The following is an 18,714-nucleotide window of genomic DNA, read 5'->3' as shown; positions in this document are numbered from 1 at the left end:
GTGACGGACGGGGAGGAGGTGCTAGGCTGTTTGCTGGTTGCTAGCTGCGGCTGCTCGCCCGGCCTCCCGGCCGTTTCATTGTCACCGGGCCTCGGAGTCAGCGCCGGGGCCGGGGGCGTGAAGTCGCCGGCCCGAAGCCTGGGCCCCGCCCGTCCCAGCCTGGAGGGCCCCGCGCACCCTTCGCCGTTCGGTCCCGCAGGCCCCGAGTCCCAGGCCCGACCCGCGCAGGTGAGGGGATCCCTGTGCAGGTGGGGTTGCCCTCGCAGTTAAGGGGGGTCCAGGGCCTGCGCAGATGATGGGGCCCGCGCAGGTGAGGGGGTTCCTGGACCGCGCAGGGAGGGGCATCCCGGGCTGCGCAGGTGAGGTGGAACGTGCAGGTGAGTGGGGCCTTGTTACGATGAGGTCGTCCCCGCGCAGGTGAGGTGGTCCTGGGCCCGCCCAGATGCGGAGGCCAGCGCAAGTGAGGGGGTCTGGCCCTCGCACAGGTGAGGGGGTCCACGCAGGTGACCGGGGGGGGTCCTTATGCAGGTAAAGGGGTCTGCCCAGATGAGGGGGAGGGTGCAGGTGAGAGCCCCTTGGTGCCCCCGCACAGGTGAGGAGGGGCTCATGCCCCAGGGCCGTTGAGCTCCTCCTGCCTTCGCAGGAGGATGGGGTGGAAACCAGTCAGCAGTCCGGTCTCACCACCTTGAGCCAAACCACAGAGATGGGGAGCTGCCGGGCAGAGAAGCTGCCTGGGGTCCTGGGACAGCCCATCTTGAGGGGTCCAGGCAGAGGCTCTGGACACCCACCTTCAGGTCCTGGGAGGGACACCTCTATATGCAAGGTGAGGTCTGGCCTGGAGGTTTCCACAGAGAGGCTGTGTTTACCATCCCAGAGCCCTGCACGCTCCTCCTCGAGTGGGCCAGCCTGGGTCCAGCTGGGTGTGGCCAGTGCCTGGAGGAGAAGAGGGTGTTAAATTTCACCCCCACGACCCGACCGGAAATGCATAACTGAGGACACTGGCCTGGTGAGTGGCAGGGACAGCCTCTGCCCTCACGCTGGAGAGTAGGGGCCAAAGCCTCTGCTGTGGGTGTTGGGGCTGAAGGAGGCTGCAGCGCTGGCCTTGGGTGACAATGGTGTGTGCCCGCTGGCCCACCAGAGTCCTCCGTGGCACAGAGGGCTGTGCTCATTCCTCTCTGGTCACTCCTGGTGCCGGGTCACCCCCTCTTGTTACCTGAACACCTGCCACGTGCCCGGTTCTGCGGCTGCATGGTCCCCACCCTCATGGACCTTACATTCTTACGAGGGCATCAGGCAGTGCACAGACCAACCTGTGTGGCCAGGTGGTCAAGTGGTCAAGTGAAGAAGAATGAAACAGGATGAGGGATGAAGAGTGACAGCAACAGGCAGCCCTCTGAGTGAAAGGGGGCCTCGTGACATCCCAGGGAAGGGTCTCAAGCAGATTGAGGAGGGAAAAGGGAGGCAGTGAGGAGGTCAGAGAGATCAGGGTCAGGTCTGAGGGGCATTAGGCATGTGGACTTTATTCTCCCTGCCTGGGAGCCCTCGGAGGGTCTTCACTGGGGACACAGCCTGATCCGAGATCCGGTTCAGAAAGATCAGCTGTGGCTGCTGTGCGGGGAGGGGCTGGGCCGGCCAGGCAGGGCCAGAGGAGGGCTGCTGCGGTTGTCCAGTTTGAGGAGATGGGGGCTCAGATGGGGGTTGTGGAGGGAAGGGACTGACGGGGAAGGGGCACCGGCTGGGTTGCTGAGGGCCAGGTGTGGAGGTGAGGGAGAGGATGTCAGGACGAGACCTGGATCTTCGGTCTGAGCCGGTTTCAGAAAATGCCCACCAGCGAGGGGCTCTGGAGGCGGTAGTCAGGAGTCTGTTTGGGTCTGAGGTACCAGGGGCTCCGTGGTTAGCTAAATTGGGAACTAGGGGACAGGGGGGCGGGAGGTATGCCTGTGGGAACCGGCAGCCCATGGATGGTGTTTGAAGCCAGGAGGCCAGAGGCGGTCCCCCAGGATGAAGAGAGAGGCCCAGGGCTGAGCAGTCAGAAGAGGAAGGGCCAGCACGGGACGCTGCAGAGGCGGCCAACCTAGGAGGGGAGGAGGGGAACCTGGACACGAGAGCAGATGCCGCATCCCAGGAGCTCGTGGATATTCTGGGTGGTTCTGAGGAGATGGAGGGGGTTCTGTGGTCGCATAAGTTTGGGGGCCCTAACAAACCCCAGTTAGAATATCGCCTGTGGGATGCTCACCACGCGCCAGCCTCACAGCCGTCTTGTCTGAGCCTCGTGATGACCCCTGGCGAGGCACTTTTAAAGGCCCATTTTACAGATGAGGAACATGGGGCCCAGGCGGGTGGAGTACCTGTCACGGGGCGGGGGCTCACAGCCATGACTGCCGCAGCCCCCGGCCACCCCAAGCAGTGTCCCTCCGGGGAAGGTCATCTTGACCCCAGGAGGACCTCCTTTTGCCGTTCATGCTCGGGGTCCCACTCTGCCACTCGCTTCTGCTCCTAATGAGGAGATGGCCACCCAGTGAGGAGGGTGGTGGGCGTGGCAGGCTTCTGGGGAGCTGGGTGGCAGGCAGACTCGGGCGCCCTGGGCCCCTGCGGCCCGGCCAGAGGTCATGTGTGCGCACCTGGTTCCTCGGAGGACACCTCCTCGCATCCCTTCTTCCCTGCTCAGGGCCTACTTGTCCACCATGAAAGGCTCCAGGGCCCTCAGTGGCCCCTCCGGCCCTCCCGAGGGCAGCCCGGAAAGCACGGACCTGAGTCTGACAGGCCTCCCTCCGCCCATGTCCCGGCGTCCCAACAGTGCCTCCACCGCCAAGCCCATCGCCCGCTCCATCTCCGTGGTCACTGGCAGCGAGCCAAGGAGGAAGATGCTGGTGAGTGTTAGGGCTGGGCCTCAGGTCCAGGGGTGTCCAGGGCCCCCTACCTCGGGGTGGCGTCTGACTCCTGGGTAAGCTCCACACCTCAGCAGGCACCTTCATGTCCATCATCCCATGCATCCCTGGGGCCGCCCCGGGGCAGGAAGGACTCCGGCTTGTAGATCAGGGAGCTGACTCACCAAGAGGTCAAGACTGGGGTCAGCTGGCCCCGGGCAGAGCCTAGATCCTGCCAGCACCAAGCCCTCTGTCTCTCCTGTTCCAGCAACATTTGGATTTGTGTGATTCCTCTGTAAACGGGGTTGATGTGTGGGGAAGGAGGAGCTCCTGGTAGCCTTGAGATACCAGGCAGGGCAGGGCAGGCGGGCAGCCGGATGGCCGCGGGAGCTGCGGGACGAGAGCTGCAGGGGGGAGTGAGTGGCCAGGCTCGTTGGTTAGAAGGTGATGAGGAGGATGATCAGCCTTTGCTGCGGCGCCCGGGCGGGCCTCACGCGCTTCCTCTCGGACCTTCCGTCTGCCAGGGGTGAGGAGCTCCCACTTCGTGTGAGAGGCCGAGGACCTGCCCCCGCTCAGCAGGTCAAACCCAGGACCCCCATGCTGCTCCCCTGCCCACCTGTCTACATGTGACCCAGGAGAGCCTCTCTCTAAATCTGTGTCCAAGCCTGGCCGGTGCTGCGTGGACTGGCGAGGGTCTGAAACCTTGGCCACATGGTTGGTTGCTTCCCTCCTTTTGGCAGGAGGCCCCAGGGCCCGGAGGCTCCCGGGCCGTCAGCAACCTTCGCAGATCTAACAGTGCCACGCAGGTCAACCAGCCACAAGCCAGCCAGGCATGGCCCGGCCCCCTCAGGTAACCTCTGACCCCTCAGGTACCCCCAGCCTGCTCTCTCCTCCTTCTGTTAGCCCTTCTCCCAGCTTCACTGGCGTGAACGCTGGCTGGACGGGGGGCCAGCCCTGGGTGGGGCAGGCGGGACGAGTCTTGGCCCGTCATTTCCTGCGCAGAGATGTGGACCTCAAGGCCACCATCCCCCTGCCTGCTCCTCTTCCTTGTCCTTGCTGCGCTTTCCCTGTGGGTGTTGTGGTGGCCACAGGACAGGTGTGAGCACCTCTTCCAGGTGCGGTTGTCAGTTCGGGGCTGAGAAATGATATTTTATGCTGTGGGCTGGGGAGCAGGAGTCCCCACCGGTGACCTGGTCCCTCCTGTCCCCTCGTAAGACGACCCCCGTCTGGGTTCCTGGAGTCGGGCTCCCGGGGCCCAGTGACTATCCCTGCTTGCCATCCTCTCTGCGACACAGGCCGGAAGAGCCCCTGGACTTCCTGACACTCTTTGAGGGCAGCCCTGGTGGGAGAAAGAGGCCTGCCAGTCTGAGCAAAGCTTCCAGCGAGAAGGGAGCCACGTGGAACGTCCTGGTGAGGCTGCAGCTGAGCTGAGCGGACAGGACGTCACGCGGCCCGTGTCCGTTGGGAGTGACGCCTGGTTCCGGCTTTGTTCTCGCTGCCCCTGCAGGGTGGGCCAGCAGGGGATGGGGGGCATCAGTGTTAGTTAGCCAGCTTTGACCACAGCGGTCAACGTGAGGAGGAGCAGCAAAGAATGTCCCAGCCCTTGGGCCATCCCACCACTCCCCATGTGTGCGTGGGGCAGTGGGGGCAGGGCAGGGGCCCTGTGTCAGTGGCGTGTGCAGCGAGGTCACAGGCTGTCGTCTATGTGCAGGATGACCAGCCCAGGGCCTTCACCTTGCCACCCGATGCCCAGAGTCCTGGCACCCTCGACGTGCTGGTGGGCCCACGGAGGAGAGAGTGCACGGTGCCCCTGGCCCCCAACTTTACTGCCAACAACAGGTGCGCTGGCTGCAGGGCCACACGGCCCCGCCTACCCAGAGCTCCCGGGGGTGGCCGCTTTGTCTTATTTGTGTCTGGACCGGGGTGCCTCGGAACATTGCTGTGGGCAGGTTGCTTAACCCTCCTGGGCCCCAGGATCCTCATTTATACCAAGGGTATAATGGTTGTGTTTGCCCCCCAGAGTCAGGAGGATTGAGGAATCCAAGATGTGAACCTCAGAGCAGAACCTGCTCAAGAGACGTTGTTGATGTTTGGGGCACACTTCTGTTTTTCCCGGAGTTAAAAATGATCTCTTGTTTTCCTCCTTGGTTCGTTGTCTTTGTGTGGGTCACGTCTTCTCCCAGACTTGACAAGAGAACCTTAGAACTCCCCTCCAGCAGGCCAGCAGGTGCCCTGCCCATCCACCTGCCTCCAGAGAAACGTCTCGGAGCCCTGTCTTCTCTCGCCTGGGTCCGAGCTGGCCGCCCTCCGCTACCCCCTCCCTCCTGGTAGGCCCTCCGTTTCCTCCATCTCTAGGGGAGCACATCCTCCCGTAGATTCCTCAGGAAGAACGTGTGGGAGGTAAAGTTTCTAAGACCACATGTGCCTGAACATGCCGTGACTGTCCCACCGACTGAGAGTTTGGCTGGCGCTGAGTTCTAGATTGGAAAGCTTTCCTGACATCTTGAAGCAATTGCTCAGTTTCCGTGGAGAGCTGTTGTGAATTCACTGCCTTCCTGATCCCCAGTCCTTTCACGTGTCTGTTTTCCTCCCTCTAGAAGCAGTTTGAGTCATCTTTTCATTTCTCTGTTGTGGAAGCTCCCAGGGCCAGGCCTTAGATGTGGTCCTTTCACTCATCACACTGGGCTTTGGTGGCTGGTCCATGTGCACACTTGTGCTGTTTGGTTCTAGGAAATTTCCTCTTGTCATTTCTTTGACAGTTTTCTCCCTTTTCTTTTTCCTGTTCTTTCTGCGACTGCTGTTATTTGCATGATGGGCCTCCTGGGTTGATTCTACAAACTTGGCGTCTTCCCTTCTTTTCTTTCTCTTTAGCTTTGGGATCTGCTTTCTGATAGATGCACCTAACTGTGTCTTTCAGCCCTTTGCTCACTTTGTTTCTTCTCCTGCAGCTCCTCTTGTTCTCGAACGGCTCTCCATCCTTCCTCTTTCGTAGCATCTTGTTCTTGTTTCATCTCTCACGTGTTTGAGGATTCCACGCAGAGGCGGCTGGAGCTGCCTGCACTGCTCACGAGGCTGACTGTCCTCCTCTGCCCGGCTCTGGTTCCAGGGTGTCTGAAATCAGCCACGGTGGGAATATTGTCACTGACGTTGGCAGATGCTGCAGATAAGAGCTCTTCTCTCTAGAGACTTGGCTGTTAAAGATTTATCAGCACAGCCTGACACTGAGTGTAGATTTGTTGAAATGTCCTGTTCTTTGCTTGGCCTTATTTCCGTCATATTCTGTTTGTTGACCTTTCACATGTGGGTCTTTCCCCAAATGTCTGGAATACTGGCTCTGTCAGAATTTAAGAGGGAGGCCCTAAAAGTTGCCTGGAGGCTTCACTTTGGGGTGATTGTGTGGGGACCAGGCTGCTGTGCTGGGGGCTCCCCACCTGTCTGCGTCTGGGACTTTTCTGTGGGGCTGCCCAGTCTCTCCAGGGAGAGATCCTCCTGTCTCCCCCGCGGGGTTATTTGAGGGCCACCAGTTCTGCGGACCAGCAGGAAAGGGATGGGGGCGTCCTGGTCCAGTGCACAGACTTTCACCTGGAGACCTAGCTGCTTGTCTTCTGTAGGAGGAGGGGCGGGGCAGGACGGGCTTGGTGCCTGATGCTCAGAGTGAGGAAGGGGGTGCAGGCACAGCTGCTGCTTTGGAAGAGCCAGGTGCCCTTGCTTCCTGCACCTCCCTGGATTCTGGGGTGCAGACCAGCCGCCTCGTGGCCCCTGCGGCACCCAGGTTTCCCCTCACTCACTTTGCGAGTCAATCACCACTGGGCCCTCTGTTCCTCGTCCTCAGGAACTTTGTGGACATCTCTTTGCCGCTGTCTCGTCTTCTCATCCTTGTGTGTTTGTACATTTTTTATTCCTTCTAGAGGGTTTGAGAGGGGCAGAGAGAAAACTGTGTATTCCATCCATCACGTGTAACTGGCAGGGGGAGGTCCTTTCTCTGTTGACTGGTCTGTGACCGTTCCCCCACCCTGTCGCAGGCATGTCCAAAGTCAGGGGCTGCAGTTTTCACCCTCAAACCTCGGGTTCTGCTCGGTGGAATGCCCTGGTGGAGCTTTCTCGGGTCCAAGAAGGGCTCCACCGGCAGGGACACTGAGACGACGCCACAGTGAGCCCTGGCATCAACAGCGTGACTCGGGGTTCTTTCTCAGAGCCTGACCCCCCTGCCCCGGTCTCTCCTGGCAGGAGCAACAAGGGCGCCGTGGGCAACTGCGTCACCACCATGGTGCACAACCACTACACCCCCTCGGAGAAGATGCCGCCCCCCAAGAGCTCCAACCACATGGCTCCCTCCCTCAAGTAAGGCCCTGGCTCCAGCCTTGCACAGTGCATGACCTGGGCCACACAGGCGGGCCCGGGCTCACTCCAGCCTGAGGTCCTACCGAGGAAGCCGCAGCCACCCCCTGAGTCTCCGGTCCCCGGCTAAGACCAAAGCCAAGGGGGGTCTCGAGCAGGGCTGAGCTGAGCTGAGCAGAGCAGCCCCTAGTCCGTCACCCCCACGTCCACTGCATGGTGTGCTCAGGTCAGGGATGGCCCATGGGTGTCTTGAGTCACCATCTGGCTCTGGGATCCTGTGACATTTGAGACCTTTCTGCTGTTTTAAATGCCGTGCCCATTAACCCTGGGTGCCACCAGACGGGCCCTGGTGGGGGCGGAGTAGGTGACCCTGGCGACGACCAGCAAGTCAGAACGGGGAACAGGACCTGTGGGTGCCTCCTCCCAGGCCCAAGGCCCCAGGACCAGGCCGAGGCAGCTCCCCAGGCTGCGGGCAGAGCCGTCCCCCAGGGGCCAGGAGAGGGGGGCCCTGTCAGGTGGCTGTGAGCCTTTCTCTGCCCTCCCGGTCAGCAACATCATCAAGGCAGCCACAGACGAGGGCGAGGGCGGCAGCCTCGGGAAGCCGCAGAAGAACGCGGCTCGTAGCAACCACACGGTCCAGAACAACTCAGGGGGCACCGCCGGCCAGCTCAGACGGAAGGAGGTGACCGAGGAGGAGGCTGAGAGGTGACTGCAGCCGGGGCTGGGAGGAGGCCTGAGGTACCACTGAGAGAAATTTCCATTTAAGAGTTGTTTTAAGATATGTAGGCTGAAAAGACCACACGTACAATTCTTTTTATATAAAACGTCAAGAAAGGCGAATCTGCAGAAACAGAAAGTAGAGCGGTGGCTGCCTGGGGCCAGGGGAGTGCTTTGGGTGGTGATGGAAACGGTCTCAAACCGGATCATGCTGGCGGTCGTACAACTCTGTAAATTTACTAAAAATCATTGAATCGTATACTCAAAATGGGTGAATTTTATAAGTATGTAAACCATACCTCAGTAAATCTGTTCGTTAAAAAAACATTAAGCAGAAAGAAGATATAAAACTGAAAAACTCCAAACAACTGATGGAGCCGCCCCTAGAATCTTGCCCCAGGGGAGCGCGGAGGGTGGGCCTGGTGGGATCTGTTGCTGCAGCCCCTGGTCTGTGACGTTGTGCCCCGTCAGGAACCACTTAGCGATCAGAGGCTGGGCTTTGAGAGCCTCACCTGGCTGAGCCATCACCACTGCTGTCCCAGTAGAGCTTGGGACTGGGCCCTGGCAGTGGGCAAGTGGGACGAGCTGGGTGAGGCCCGGGTGTCCCCACCAGGGCTCCCCTCTGCATGCATGTCCCACGGCCGGTGACTGCTCACGTCCTAGATGGTCCATTAGCACCTTTGCTGAGTGAATCAACAGTGTCCCTGAGAGCCAAGGTGAAGGCTTTGGGTTTAACCCGCTTTACTGAGTATAATTTACGTACAAGACACGCCCCCTTTAGGGCACAGGTCTATGAGTTTGATGCACGTGCAGACGGAACGATGTCACCCCCTGGGATCCCCTCGCACGCCTCTCACCCAGCCCCTTCCAGCCGAGACCCTGGCCACACCAGCCCGTCCCCTGCAGCTTGCCTTCCCTAGCAGGCCCTGACTAGAGCACCGGCCTGTGGCCTTCCGTGCCTAGCCTGCAGAGTCCCTGGTTTGTTGCTGTTTGTCTGTGAGTAATGTCGCTGTCAGGAGCACACAGTGCTCACCCATAGGTGGTGGGCCTTTGGGTTACTTTCTGTTTCTAGCAATTGTGCATAACCTGTGCGGATGAGCATTTCCATTTCCCTGGGGAACGCTGGCACCTGAAGAAGGGCCACGTGCACAGCCGCCGGCTTCTCTGCCTGCCGGGCCTTCTGGAGACCCGGGGAGGGAGGCCTTGGCTCAGCCGCCTCCATCCTGAGCCCCACCTTCTGGCAGGTTTATCCACCAGGTGAACCAGGCCGCCATCACCATCCAGCGCTGGTACCGACATCAAGTGCAACGGCGCCGAGCCGGAGCCGCCCGCCTGGAGCACCTGCTGGCGTCCAAGCGAGAGGTCAGCGTGTGTGTGTGTGAGCCACACCCTGAGGGGGCGGGCGAGAATCCCAGGGGTCCAGCTATACGGCAGGGTTTCTCGGACCAGTGAGGGTGAACCTAGAATTGCCCCATGGGTCCCCCCCATCTGGGGGCCCAGTTTCCTCCCTCCTGAGTCACTCAGTTGGCAGGGCCTGGGTGCCAGGTCACCCCTGCTGAAAGGTGGGGTGGGTTTCTGGCTGGGATGCAAAGCCATCTCCCACCTGCAGGAGCCGCTGGCCACCTGGGAGAGGGGGGCTTGTCCTCTGTGGGGCAGAGAAATGGCAGGATGGGGCCATCCATCTTGGGGCCACCCCATCTTCCCAGTGAAACCCACAATGGCTCGGCTTCTGCAGGGGCAGCGGCAGCGGCTAGGAGAGGGGACCCTCCTGGACCAGCACCAACAGAAAGAGGTGGCCAGGAGGAAGGCCCGGGAGGAGAAGGCGCGCCAGGCCCGGAGGGCAGCCATCCAGGTGAGGGGTGACCTGAGCCACATGGGGAGTCCGGTGCTAAGGCAGGACCCCCATGTGCCGAGAGCACCACTGCGCTCCTGGGGGCCCTGCCGCCCCCTTCCCTGAGCCCCTGGGTGTGGGGCCTTGGACAGCACGGCTTGGGGAGGACAAGGGGCCGCCCTCTCCCCTGGGCGGGGTTGCTCACAGGTGCTCCCCACGGCAGGAACTGCAGCAGAAGCGAGCCCAGAAGTCAGGTAACGCTGACCGTGGGCTGCTGAAGCGGCCGGGGGAGACAGGGAAGCCCCAGACCACCCAGGAGCCAACCCTGAGGCCGGGGAGCGCCGCCCAGCAGACCCACAAGGCCAATAACACTGGTGAGCAGGTCCGAGAGCCCGGAGGCTGCCCTGCCGCCTGCCCACCTCTGCCTCTGGCTCTGTGTGCAGACACCCCGGGTATGGTGACCCCAGGTGCAGCCATCCCTGAAGGCGGACACCCCCGTGCCCAGACCTCCCCATCCCTTTCCCTCAGGGAGGCCCGTGGCTGAGAAGGAGGTGTGGCCTCTGCCAGTGTCTTCTGGCCCCCTGTGCCACTGCCCCATTTGTGGCTTCCACCTGTGGAGGAGGGGGTGTAGTTCTCAGTAGACGCCAGGCCCTGCTTCTCCACCTCTGCCCCAGTTACTCTGGAGCTGGACACAGGGTCCCTACAGAGCAGCTGCGCCAGCTACCTGACCTCTCGCCCCGGGAGGTCAGGGCTCTCCATTATCCCCGCTGTTCCGTGAGGTCCACTGTGGCACGTGCTGTCCCAGGCCTGCATCCCCCTTCCCTGGCCTCTTCCCAAGGGCTCCCCCACGTTCGCTGCCCCCAGGTGGGCTGACGCTGCATTCCGTTGTGCAGGGGCTGGCCTCCGCACCGCGGGCCTGGAGGACCCCTGCCAGCCTGCCCACGACTCGTCGCCAGAGCCCCGGCAGCTTCCAGAGGACAAGCCTCAGGTCTCGGCACAGCCCTTCCTGCCCTCCCTGCCCGGCTTCAGCTCTGGGGTGCATCTGTGCCGGGGTGGCTGGCGTTTGCCCTTTCCCTGCCCCTCCCTGGCTGTGGGGTCACTCACACCAGGAAAGGCCACCCAGGATGGGTCTTGTCGCTCCAGCGGAGGGCTGGGGTCTCAATGGTTGCTCTGGAATCCCACTGGGTCTTCATGGACACTGGGGTGGGGCCTGTGCAGGCCCACAGAAGAGAGCTGGAAGCTCAGAGGTTAGGTGTTGGCCAACGCCTCCAGCCTGAGGGACGAGGAGGCCAGGCCCGGACCCATCTCACCCGGCCGCCCTTTTTGTTTCCCTGGAGGTGGGTTGGGGGGCAAACCCAGTCCCTGTGGCTGAGCGGGCAGGCAGCCGTGTGGAGGAAGTCTCACCCCGGCCTCCCCTGCACCGTTCTCTGGTGGTCTCTGCCTCTAATGGCCCATCTGCTGCAGGATGCCAGCTCCCAGGACGTGGCTGGCGAGGGCCTGGAAGCTTTGGGCCCTGCTGGGAGCAGGACCAAGTCCAGGGCAACCCTGGACGAGCTGCTGGACACGCTGAAGCTGCTGGAGCAGGAGCCTGAGCCGCTGCCCCGCCCCGAGGCCTACCACAAGGACAAATACGCCTGGACCGACGAGGTGACCGTGGGCCTTGCCACTGTCCACGCGGGTCACAGGGGCGCTTTGGGGGCCAGGGAAGTCCACCGGGCTCCTCCCTGCTCTAGTCAGGACGCTAACGAGGGCCAGATGGGACCTTGTTGAACCCCCTTGTCATCCCCGGGCTCACTAAGGTTTAGGACCCCCAGAATAACCCAGGGGTGGAGGTGGGGTGGGCACCACCTCTCTGCCAGTGGTGCCCCCAGGTGATGGATGCCCTGCCAGGGTCTGGGCAGCCTGAGAGGCCCTCCCTCAGACCAGGCCCTCTCCTGCCCCAGGGGGCCCTGAGCAGCTCCTGGAAGGCCAGCCCAGAGTCTTCCGCTGCCGCGACTGCCCCTAGTGCTGCGCCCCCTCCCCCCGCAGGAGGACGATTCCAGCTCCCTGACGGCCGACAACCTGGAGAAATTTGGGAAGCTGAGTGTGGCTGCTTGCCCCCGCGAGGATGGGACCCTGCTTTCGGAGGCCAAGCTGCAGAGTATCATGAGCTTCCTGGATGAGATGGAGAAGTCTGGGCAGGGCCCGCCGGCCTCGGCCCCCCAGGTGTGGAGGGGTCTCCAGGGAGGGACGGCAGGTCATCACTAGGTGAGCAGGGCCTGCCTGACACAGCCGCGTCCCCAGGGGCCCATGCCGGAGGAGGGGCTGGGGCGCCTGGAGCCCGCGTCCGAGGTCAGCACGTCGGTGATGCGGCTGCAGCTGGAAGTGGAAGAGAAGAAGCAGGCGATGGTGCTGTTGCAGAGGGCGCTGGTAACGTCGCCACCAGCGCTGCCTCCGTCCGCATGTCCCCAGCTGGAGCGAGTCCCCGGCCTGCCCCCTGAGGGTCTCATCTCTGTCTCATCTCCCGCACCCCCCGTAGGCGCAGCAGCGCGACCTCACCATCCGGCGGGTCAAAGAGACGGAGAAGGAGCTGGGTCGGCAGCTGCGGCAGCAGAAGGAGCACTATGAGGCCACCATACAGCGGCACCTGTCCTTCATCGACCAGGTGGTGCTGCCTGGGAGGCGGGGCTTGAGGGCAGGGCTGTCAGGACCTGAGCAGTCAGGGAGGAGAACGGGACTGGGTTCCAGACCAGCTCGGGCTTCATGGAGATTTCTGGAGCCATTGGCCTCCCCTGTGGGTCTCCTTCTCCTTCTGTAGAAACGGGCAGCATCTTCCCCTGTGGGGACCAGGGCTGGTCCAGTGCACACCAGCCTCACTGGGTGCTGCTCACCAGCCCCCAGCGATGCTCCCCACAGCCGTAATCCTCCCCCCACCCATGGCCGTGCTCCCCAGCCCAGCATGGTGGGCGGGCAGCAGGAGCAGGTGGGCACAGCACATCCAGGGTGGGGTCCAGCCATGTGGGATCACTCAGAGGACCGGTCGGTCCTCTGGGGGCCTGGTGGGAGGCGTCCAGCAGGACACACCCTGAACTTTCCGGTGTGTTCCAGACTGTCCGTGTCCCGGGGAGGCCACTCCTGGTCTGCTGGGGCTGGTGGGGCAGCCAGAGCTCCCTTGACAGGGTGGTGGCAGCTTCACGCCCACGCTGTGTTCAGTCAAGCCCCCCCGTCGGGTCCTTTTCTGAGGAAAACTCTGGTGCGGGGTCTGTGAAGAGAGGAAGGAGCCCAGAGGAACCGAGTGGCCTCCCGTGATCATTAGCGACACTCTGCTTGGTGGTCATAGGTGTCTCCAAATTGGGGGTCTGCCTGGAGCCCTCAGTGAGGCTGGGTGCCATCCTGGGGCTTCACAGAGACCCCTTGGCAGGCAACGGGCAGGCCCTTCTCCACAGGCCAGGTGATGGGGTCGAAAGAATGACCCCCATTCCAGGAAGCTCCTGATGTGGCCACAGTGGGGGGCTTGTAGGCAAGGCACCGTCCCTGCCTGAGCTCCGCTGACACCAGCCAGGTCTCAGGGGGCTTGAGGGCCGGGGGCAGCTGCAGCCCCTTGTCCACGTGTGCACACCCTCCCAGACCCAGGGTCCCGCACAGACCGAGGAGCAGCGGGGTGTTTTGGGATTTGGTGCGCTGGCCCCCCGGGTGAGGGGAGGCGGGGTCTCCTGGCCTCACGGGGCAGCAGCTTCACCTCCGCCCCTGGTCGCAGTTGATCGAAGACAAGAAGGCTCTGGGTGAGAAGTGCGAGGCCCTGGTGACCGAGCTGAAGCAGGGGGACCAGAGGCTCAAGGACAAGGAGGCCCAGATGCAGGAGCAGCACGAGCTGGTGAGCCCCTCGCCCTCCTGACACCTGACCCCAGGCCTGGTGTGCCTGCAGGCCCTGTGCGAGGGACTCCAGGACAGGTGGCCCCCGGAGCCTCATTCCCTGACCTCCGAGCTGCTTCCCGCAAGCCCGGCAAGTGGCAGACCCCGGGGCAGGGGCTGAGGGACTCGCATGACCTCTCCCGTGTCACAGATGAGGAGGTGGGGTTCAGAGGAGGTGACCGAGGACATGCCGCAGCTCTGGTCCCCGGTCAGAGGGACGCCACTTACTACTCCTGGCTTCCGTCAGACAACAACCGCAGCCCCTGGTGCTTCCTGCTTTGCCCGAGGTCACTGTTGAAAGGCCGCCTCCTGATACCCAGGGGATGGCCAGAAGGGGGCTGTCATTTGCATCTTCCCGCTTCGCACAGCTCCTCTGTTGACTCCTGTTTCCTTGCTGGTAGGAGATTAAGAAACTCAAAGAACTCATGAGCGCCACCGAAAAAGTCCGCAGGGAAAAGTGGATCAATGAGAAGACCCGGAAGATCAAGGAGATCACGGTCAAAGGTGGGTGCCGCTGTGCCCAGAGCCGCCACTCGGGCGGAGTAATCGTGGGGGTCTCGAGTGAGAACAGTAGTTCCAATTGCACACGTGGCGGAGAGGCTTCCTGGGAAGCAGTGAGACTCAGGGATGCGGCCCAGCTGGCTCGAGGCCGGGAGGCGCAAGGGAGGCTGGCGGCACACGAGCTTGGCCACAGACCAGCGTCCGGACAGAGGGCCTGGTCCAGTTGGGGGGCCTCACCTTCCCTTGGCCGGGCTCCCCTTGCCGGGTCTCCTGGTCTCCTCCAGCTTCCAGGGGAGCGAGCCAGATGGGCGTTCGGGGTGGGGGCCGCCTGCTGGCAGCACAGTCGCTCCTCCCCCACTCAGAGAGCCTTCTGAGGGCTGATGGGGCAGCCCCAGCTGTGTCTGCCCATGCCCAGCCCTCCTGCCCCAGGACACCCTCCTCTCCAGTGACCCCCGTCCTCCAGGGGGAGACCCAACAGGCCAGAGCACCAAGCAGGGAGCCTCGCTGCGGTGGGCAGGGAGAGATGCCGTGGGCACTGGTGGACTCAGCTGTGCTTTGGGCTGGAGCCCATGGCGGGGGTCCTCTGCCCGGACTGCAGCCCTGGTGTCATGGTGGGCAGAGGTCGGGGGTCCCCCACAGTACAGAGGGGTGAGGGGCAGCGCCCCTCCAGTGGTGGAGGAGGGTCCCTGCAACATGGTCTCCCTCCACGCCCCCCAGGCCTGGAGCCTGAGATCCAGAAGCTGATCGCCAAGCACAAGCAGGAGGTGAAGAAGCTAAAGAGCCTGCACGCGGTGGAGCTGCTGCAGGCGGACGAGCGCGCGGCCCAGCGCTACGGACGCCAGGCGGAGGAGCTCCGCGAGCACCTGGAGAGGGAGAAGGAGGCGCTGGGCCGTCAGGAGTGGGAGCGTGCCCAGCAGCGGTGAGGGTCCCAGCCCTCTGGGGGCGTGGAGGGTGGGGGTGAGGCCTGGGGTGTGCGCAGACCCCCCAGAGCGAACAGCACTTCCTCCGCAGTGGCCTCCCTCGGAGGACAGAGAAAATGGGGGGGTGTAGGACACCGAGGGATGCAGCTGTACTGGGCAGTTCAGTTCTGAGGGACGTTCCCCGGGTGGCGGCTGGGGTGGATGGGGCGGGGACTCCAGCGCTCCGGCGGCCCCCACCTCCATTGGGTCCTGTGTCTGCAGCTTCGAGCAGCACCTGGAGCAGGAGCAGCGGGCCCTGCAGCAGCAGCGGCGGCGGCTCTACAACGAGGTGGCCGAGGAGAAGGAGCGGCTGGGCCAGCAGGCCGCCAGGTACCACGGGGAGGGGCCCAGCCCAGCCCAGCCCAGCCCAGCCCAGCCCAGCCCAACCCAGCCTTACCAAACTGGCCTCTGCTCACCTGCAGGCAGCGGGCAGAGCTGGACGAGCTGAGGCAGCAGCTGGAGGAGAGCAGCTCGGCAGGGGGCCGGGCCTTGAGGGCCGAGTTTGAGAAGGGGAGAGAGGAGCAGGAGCGCCGGCACCAGGTCAGCCCCGCCCCGTCCCGCCCGGGCCCCGCCCCTCCAGGCCAGCCCAGCAGCAAAGCACCCACACCACCTGCGGAGAGGGGCCACCACCAGGAGCAGCGCCCACCTGCCAGGGTGGCAGACGCTTGGAGTGCTACGCTGAGCCTGGGTTCACACGACGGGACTCCCCAGCTAGCTCACCACAGACCCTCAGCTTGACCGCAGGCCCCATCCAGGCTCTTGCAGACACTGCCCTGGGTGGGGAGCAGCCAGCGGGGGCTGCTCTCACACTGTCACTTGCCCCCAGATGGAACTGAAGGCCCTGAAGGACCAGCTGGAGGTGGAGAAACAGATGTGGGAGGCCAACTCCGCCAAGAAGGAGGTGGGAGGCCGGTGAAGTTGGGGCAGGGGGTGGGGTCTTCCTTCCCTCTCTCCCCTCCTGCCCGGCACCCCAGGCTTCAAAGCTGGCTTGTAGGCTCCACCTCTGTGGCCTCCCCTCAGGCACACGTGGGTTCTGGCTGCCCAGGGCTGGCGGTGATTCTGACCGTACTTGAGTGAGCTTCCAGGTGGGCTCGGGAGAGACCAGGGGGCTGGAGCGGACCCCACTTGATGGTGGCGGGCGTTCCTCACCCTCCCCTCGCCCAGGTAGCTGCTCTCAAAGTTGACAGGCTGACCTGCAGCCAGTGTAAGGGGCCCACGCAGGAGCAGGCTTTCCTTGTCCTCTCATGCCTTTTACCAGGTGGGCTGTGTCAACCTCTCCTGTCCTGGAAGGAGGCTGTGGTGGAGAGGCACCCGGGACCACACAAGGCATCAGCCTGGGGACAAAGCCTGAGCAGTGGCCCAGCAGCCATGCTATCCCTCACCCCTAGCCACACACGGAGGGGTCCCCATATCTGTGGGATATGTTCCCAGACTGTTTGCCGAGTTAAAGGGCATGGCATGTTAAACCTGATGGCAGTTTCCAGGTTGCCTTCCAAGAGGCTGCCCCACTGATGCTCTCGCACCCAGGTGGGGGCACCCGGCCCTGCCCTCAGCAACCAGACGAGGTCCCTTCTTTTATCAGGAGGGTCAGTTTGGCAGCAGACGTGGTCTCTGTGGTCTTAGTCCCGGGTCTCTGAGTGGGGAGAAGCACCAGGCTGTGCTAATGGTTCCCACTCAAGCCCCTGCTGTGTCCCACGCTGGGTCCTGATGACAGGATGTGGCCTCCACCCCTGAGGACAGGTGGGGCCTGGGGCAGTGCGAGGCCTCTCCTTCCCTGCCATCAGGTCATTCCCAAGAGTCCATGTGGCCATCCCTCGGCCTCCTCCGCCAACCTCAGCTGGCCCCCCAAACCCTCTGGGCCTCCCCTGCAGGAAGCGTGGCTGCTGAACCGGGAACGGGAGCTGAAGGAAGAGATCCGGAGAGGCCGGGACAAGGAGATCGAGCTGGTCATCCACCGGCTGGAGGCCGACATGACGCTGGCCAGGGAGGAGAACGAGCGGGCCGCTGAGAGCCGGTGAGGCCCCGAGAACCCCGGAGTGAGGCCCAGAGACTGGCAATGGGGCTGCCTCTGACCCTGCTTCTCCCGCCACCAGGGTCAAACGCCTCCGGGATAAGTATGAGGCAGAGCTCTCAGAGCTGGAACAGTCGGAGCGGAAGCTCCAGGAACGGTGCGCAGAGCTGAAGGGGCGCCTTGGGGAGGCCGAGGGGGAGAACGTGCGTCTGCAGGGCCTGGTGCGGCAGAAGGAGAAGGAGCTGGCGGATGTGAAGGCGGTGAGCAGGCGGGATGGGTGGCTGACCGCCAGCCCCCAGCCCCCGCCGTCCGCTCACGCCGTCCCTGTCGTCCCCGCCCGCCACCCCAGGTAAATGAGCAGCTGGCTGGTGAGCGCAGCAGCCTGGCCCAGGTCCTTCGCCAGGAGTTCGCTGACCGGCTGGCAGCTTCGGAGGAGGAGAACCGGCAGGTCAGGGCCGAGCTGGCTGAGCTGCGGGCCCGCCAGCGGCTGGAGCTGGAGCAGCTCACGCGGGAGAAGCAGGCGGAGCTGGAGGAGGTTCACGGGAGGTGGGCTGCAGGGCTGAGTGGGGTCCTGGGGAGCACAGGGCTGGGGGAGGCAGGCGGGACCCTGTGGCTCCAAAGAGGACGCTGGGCCCAGGGAGGCGAGCAGGCCGCGCGCCCTCCTTCCTGCTTCCTGCTTCCTGCCTCCTGCCGATGCAGAACTGGGCCGCATCAGCCGTGGCTGCTCCAGGCTCTGTGTTTGAGGCTCTGTCGTCCTCTCTGTGGTGCTTCGCCCCAGAGCCTGGGAAGAAGCCCAGCCAACCCCAGCCAGGGCGGGTGCCCTATGTGTGGGTGTCCGGAGAGGAGCTCCCTGGCCCTTAGCCCCCTGGGCCTGGGTGGAGTGGGTGCTATGCAAAAAGGGTGGACACCCTCCACCCCCTACTCCCCTCACCGCCAGGGGTCCCTTAGTCCTTCCCTGGTCCCTACCTGCCTGCCCTCCGTGGGTGCTCTGCAACGCGGGCGTGTGGTGGGGGCTTCTCCTCCTCCTCTCAGCAGGGAGCCCTTCCCAAGGGGCATGGATTCACATGGGGTCAGCCGTGGGGTCACAGATCCTGTCATTGGCTTCTCCAGGCGGCCCAGTGCCGCAATCAGCAGGGCTGGGACAAGGTGGGCAGGAGTGGCCCCTCCTGCTCTTCGGGGGATGGAGGCCCCCCACCGGCCACCCTGCTGCACTCAGAGCTGCAGGCCGGCATGGGGGTCTGGCAGGGGCATCGCACAGAGGCCCACCGCACGCTCCCCCGCAGGGTGAAGCTGGCCCTGGCAAAGAAGGAGGAGGCCGTGAGCAGCCTCCGGAAGCAGCACGAGGTGGGTCCCCACGGCCAGCCTTCCTGGGGGAGCGGGGGTGGCTCGGGCCTGACCAGGATGGACGGCCTGTTGCAGGCTGCGATGAAGAGGGCCGACCACCTGGAGGAGCTGCTGGAGCAGCGCAGGCGGCCGTTCCCGAGTGCCAAGTGACCGCCGACAGCAGCAGGCTGAGGGCGCCTGGCAGGAGGTGCTCTGGCCGCCCCTCAGGTGGAGCACCGAGGCTACGTCGTAACAGTAAAGAGGTGTCTTTTAATA

The 18,714-nt window shown here is 63.5% G+C and overlaps 1 protein-coding gene across 3 annotated transcripts; it reads left to right on the top strand.

Moving 5' to 3' along the window:
• On the top strand, positions 1 to 18,714 carry CEP131 (centrosomal protein 131). Of its 3 annotated transcripts, none has more exons than XM_082442322.1 (26): positions 1 to 228; positions 2,669 to 2,870; positions 3,608 to 3,717; positions 4,163 to 4,277; positions 4,579 to 4,706; positions 7,095 to 7,208; positions 7,755 to 7,910; positions 9,167 to 9,284; positions 9,658 to 9,774; positions 9,977 to 10,127; positions 10,647 to 10,741; positions 11,218 to 11,400; positions 11,782 to 11,958; positions 12,037 to 12,162; positions 12,272 to 12,397; positions 13,490 to 13,606; positions 14,046 to 14,148; positions 14,863 to 15,064; positions 15,327 to 15,434; positions 15,527 to 15,644; positions 15,931 to 16,005; positions 16,976 to 17,118; positions 17,198 to 17,375; positions 17,465 to 17,661; positions 18,399 to 18,459; positions 18,535 to 18,714. In XM_082442322.1, the coding sequence occupies exons 2-26, from the start codon at positions 2,685 to 2,687 to the stop codon at positions 18,607 to 18,609; spliced, it is 3,279 nt and encodes a 1,092-aa protein (XP_082298448.1). In that variant the 5' UTR covers positions 1 to 228; positions 2,669 to 2,684; the 3' UTR covers positions 18,610 to 18,714. The 3 variants fall into 3 exon arrangements, with proteins under 3 accessions (XP_082298448.1, XP_082298447.1, XP_082298449.1); XM_082442321.1 differs by having other exon boundaries at positions 12,272 to 12,400; XM_082442323.1 differs by lacking the exon at positions 12,037 to 12,162 and having other exon boundaries at positions 12,272 to 12,400.

This window comes from Balaenoptera physalus, assembly GCF_965194825.1.
Source record: "Balaenoptera physalus genome assembly, chromosome: 20".
In the NCBI taxonomy this organism is placed as follows: Eukaryota; Metazoa; Chordata; class Mammalia; order Artiodactyla; family Balaenopteridae; genus Balaenoptera; species Balaenoptera physalus.
The sequence above is the reverse complement of the archived record's forward strand: the minus strand, read 5'-3'. Positions and strand labels throughout refer to the sequence as shown.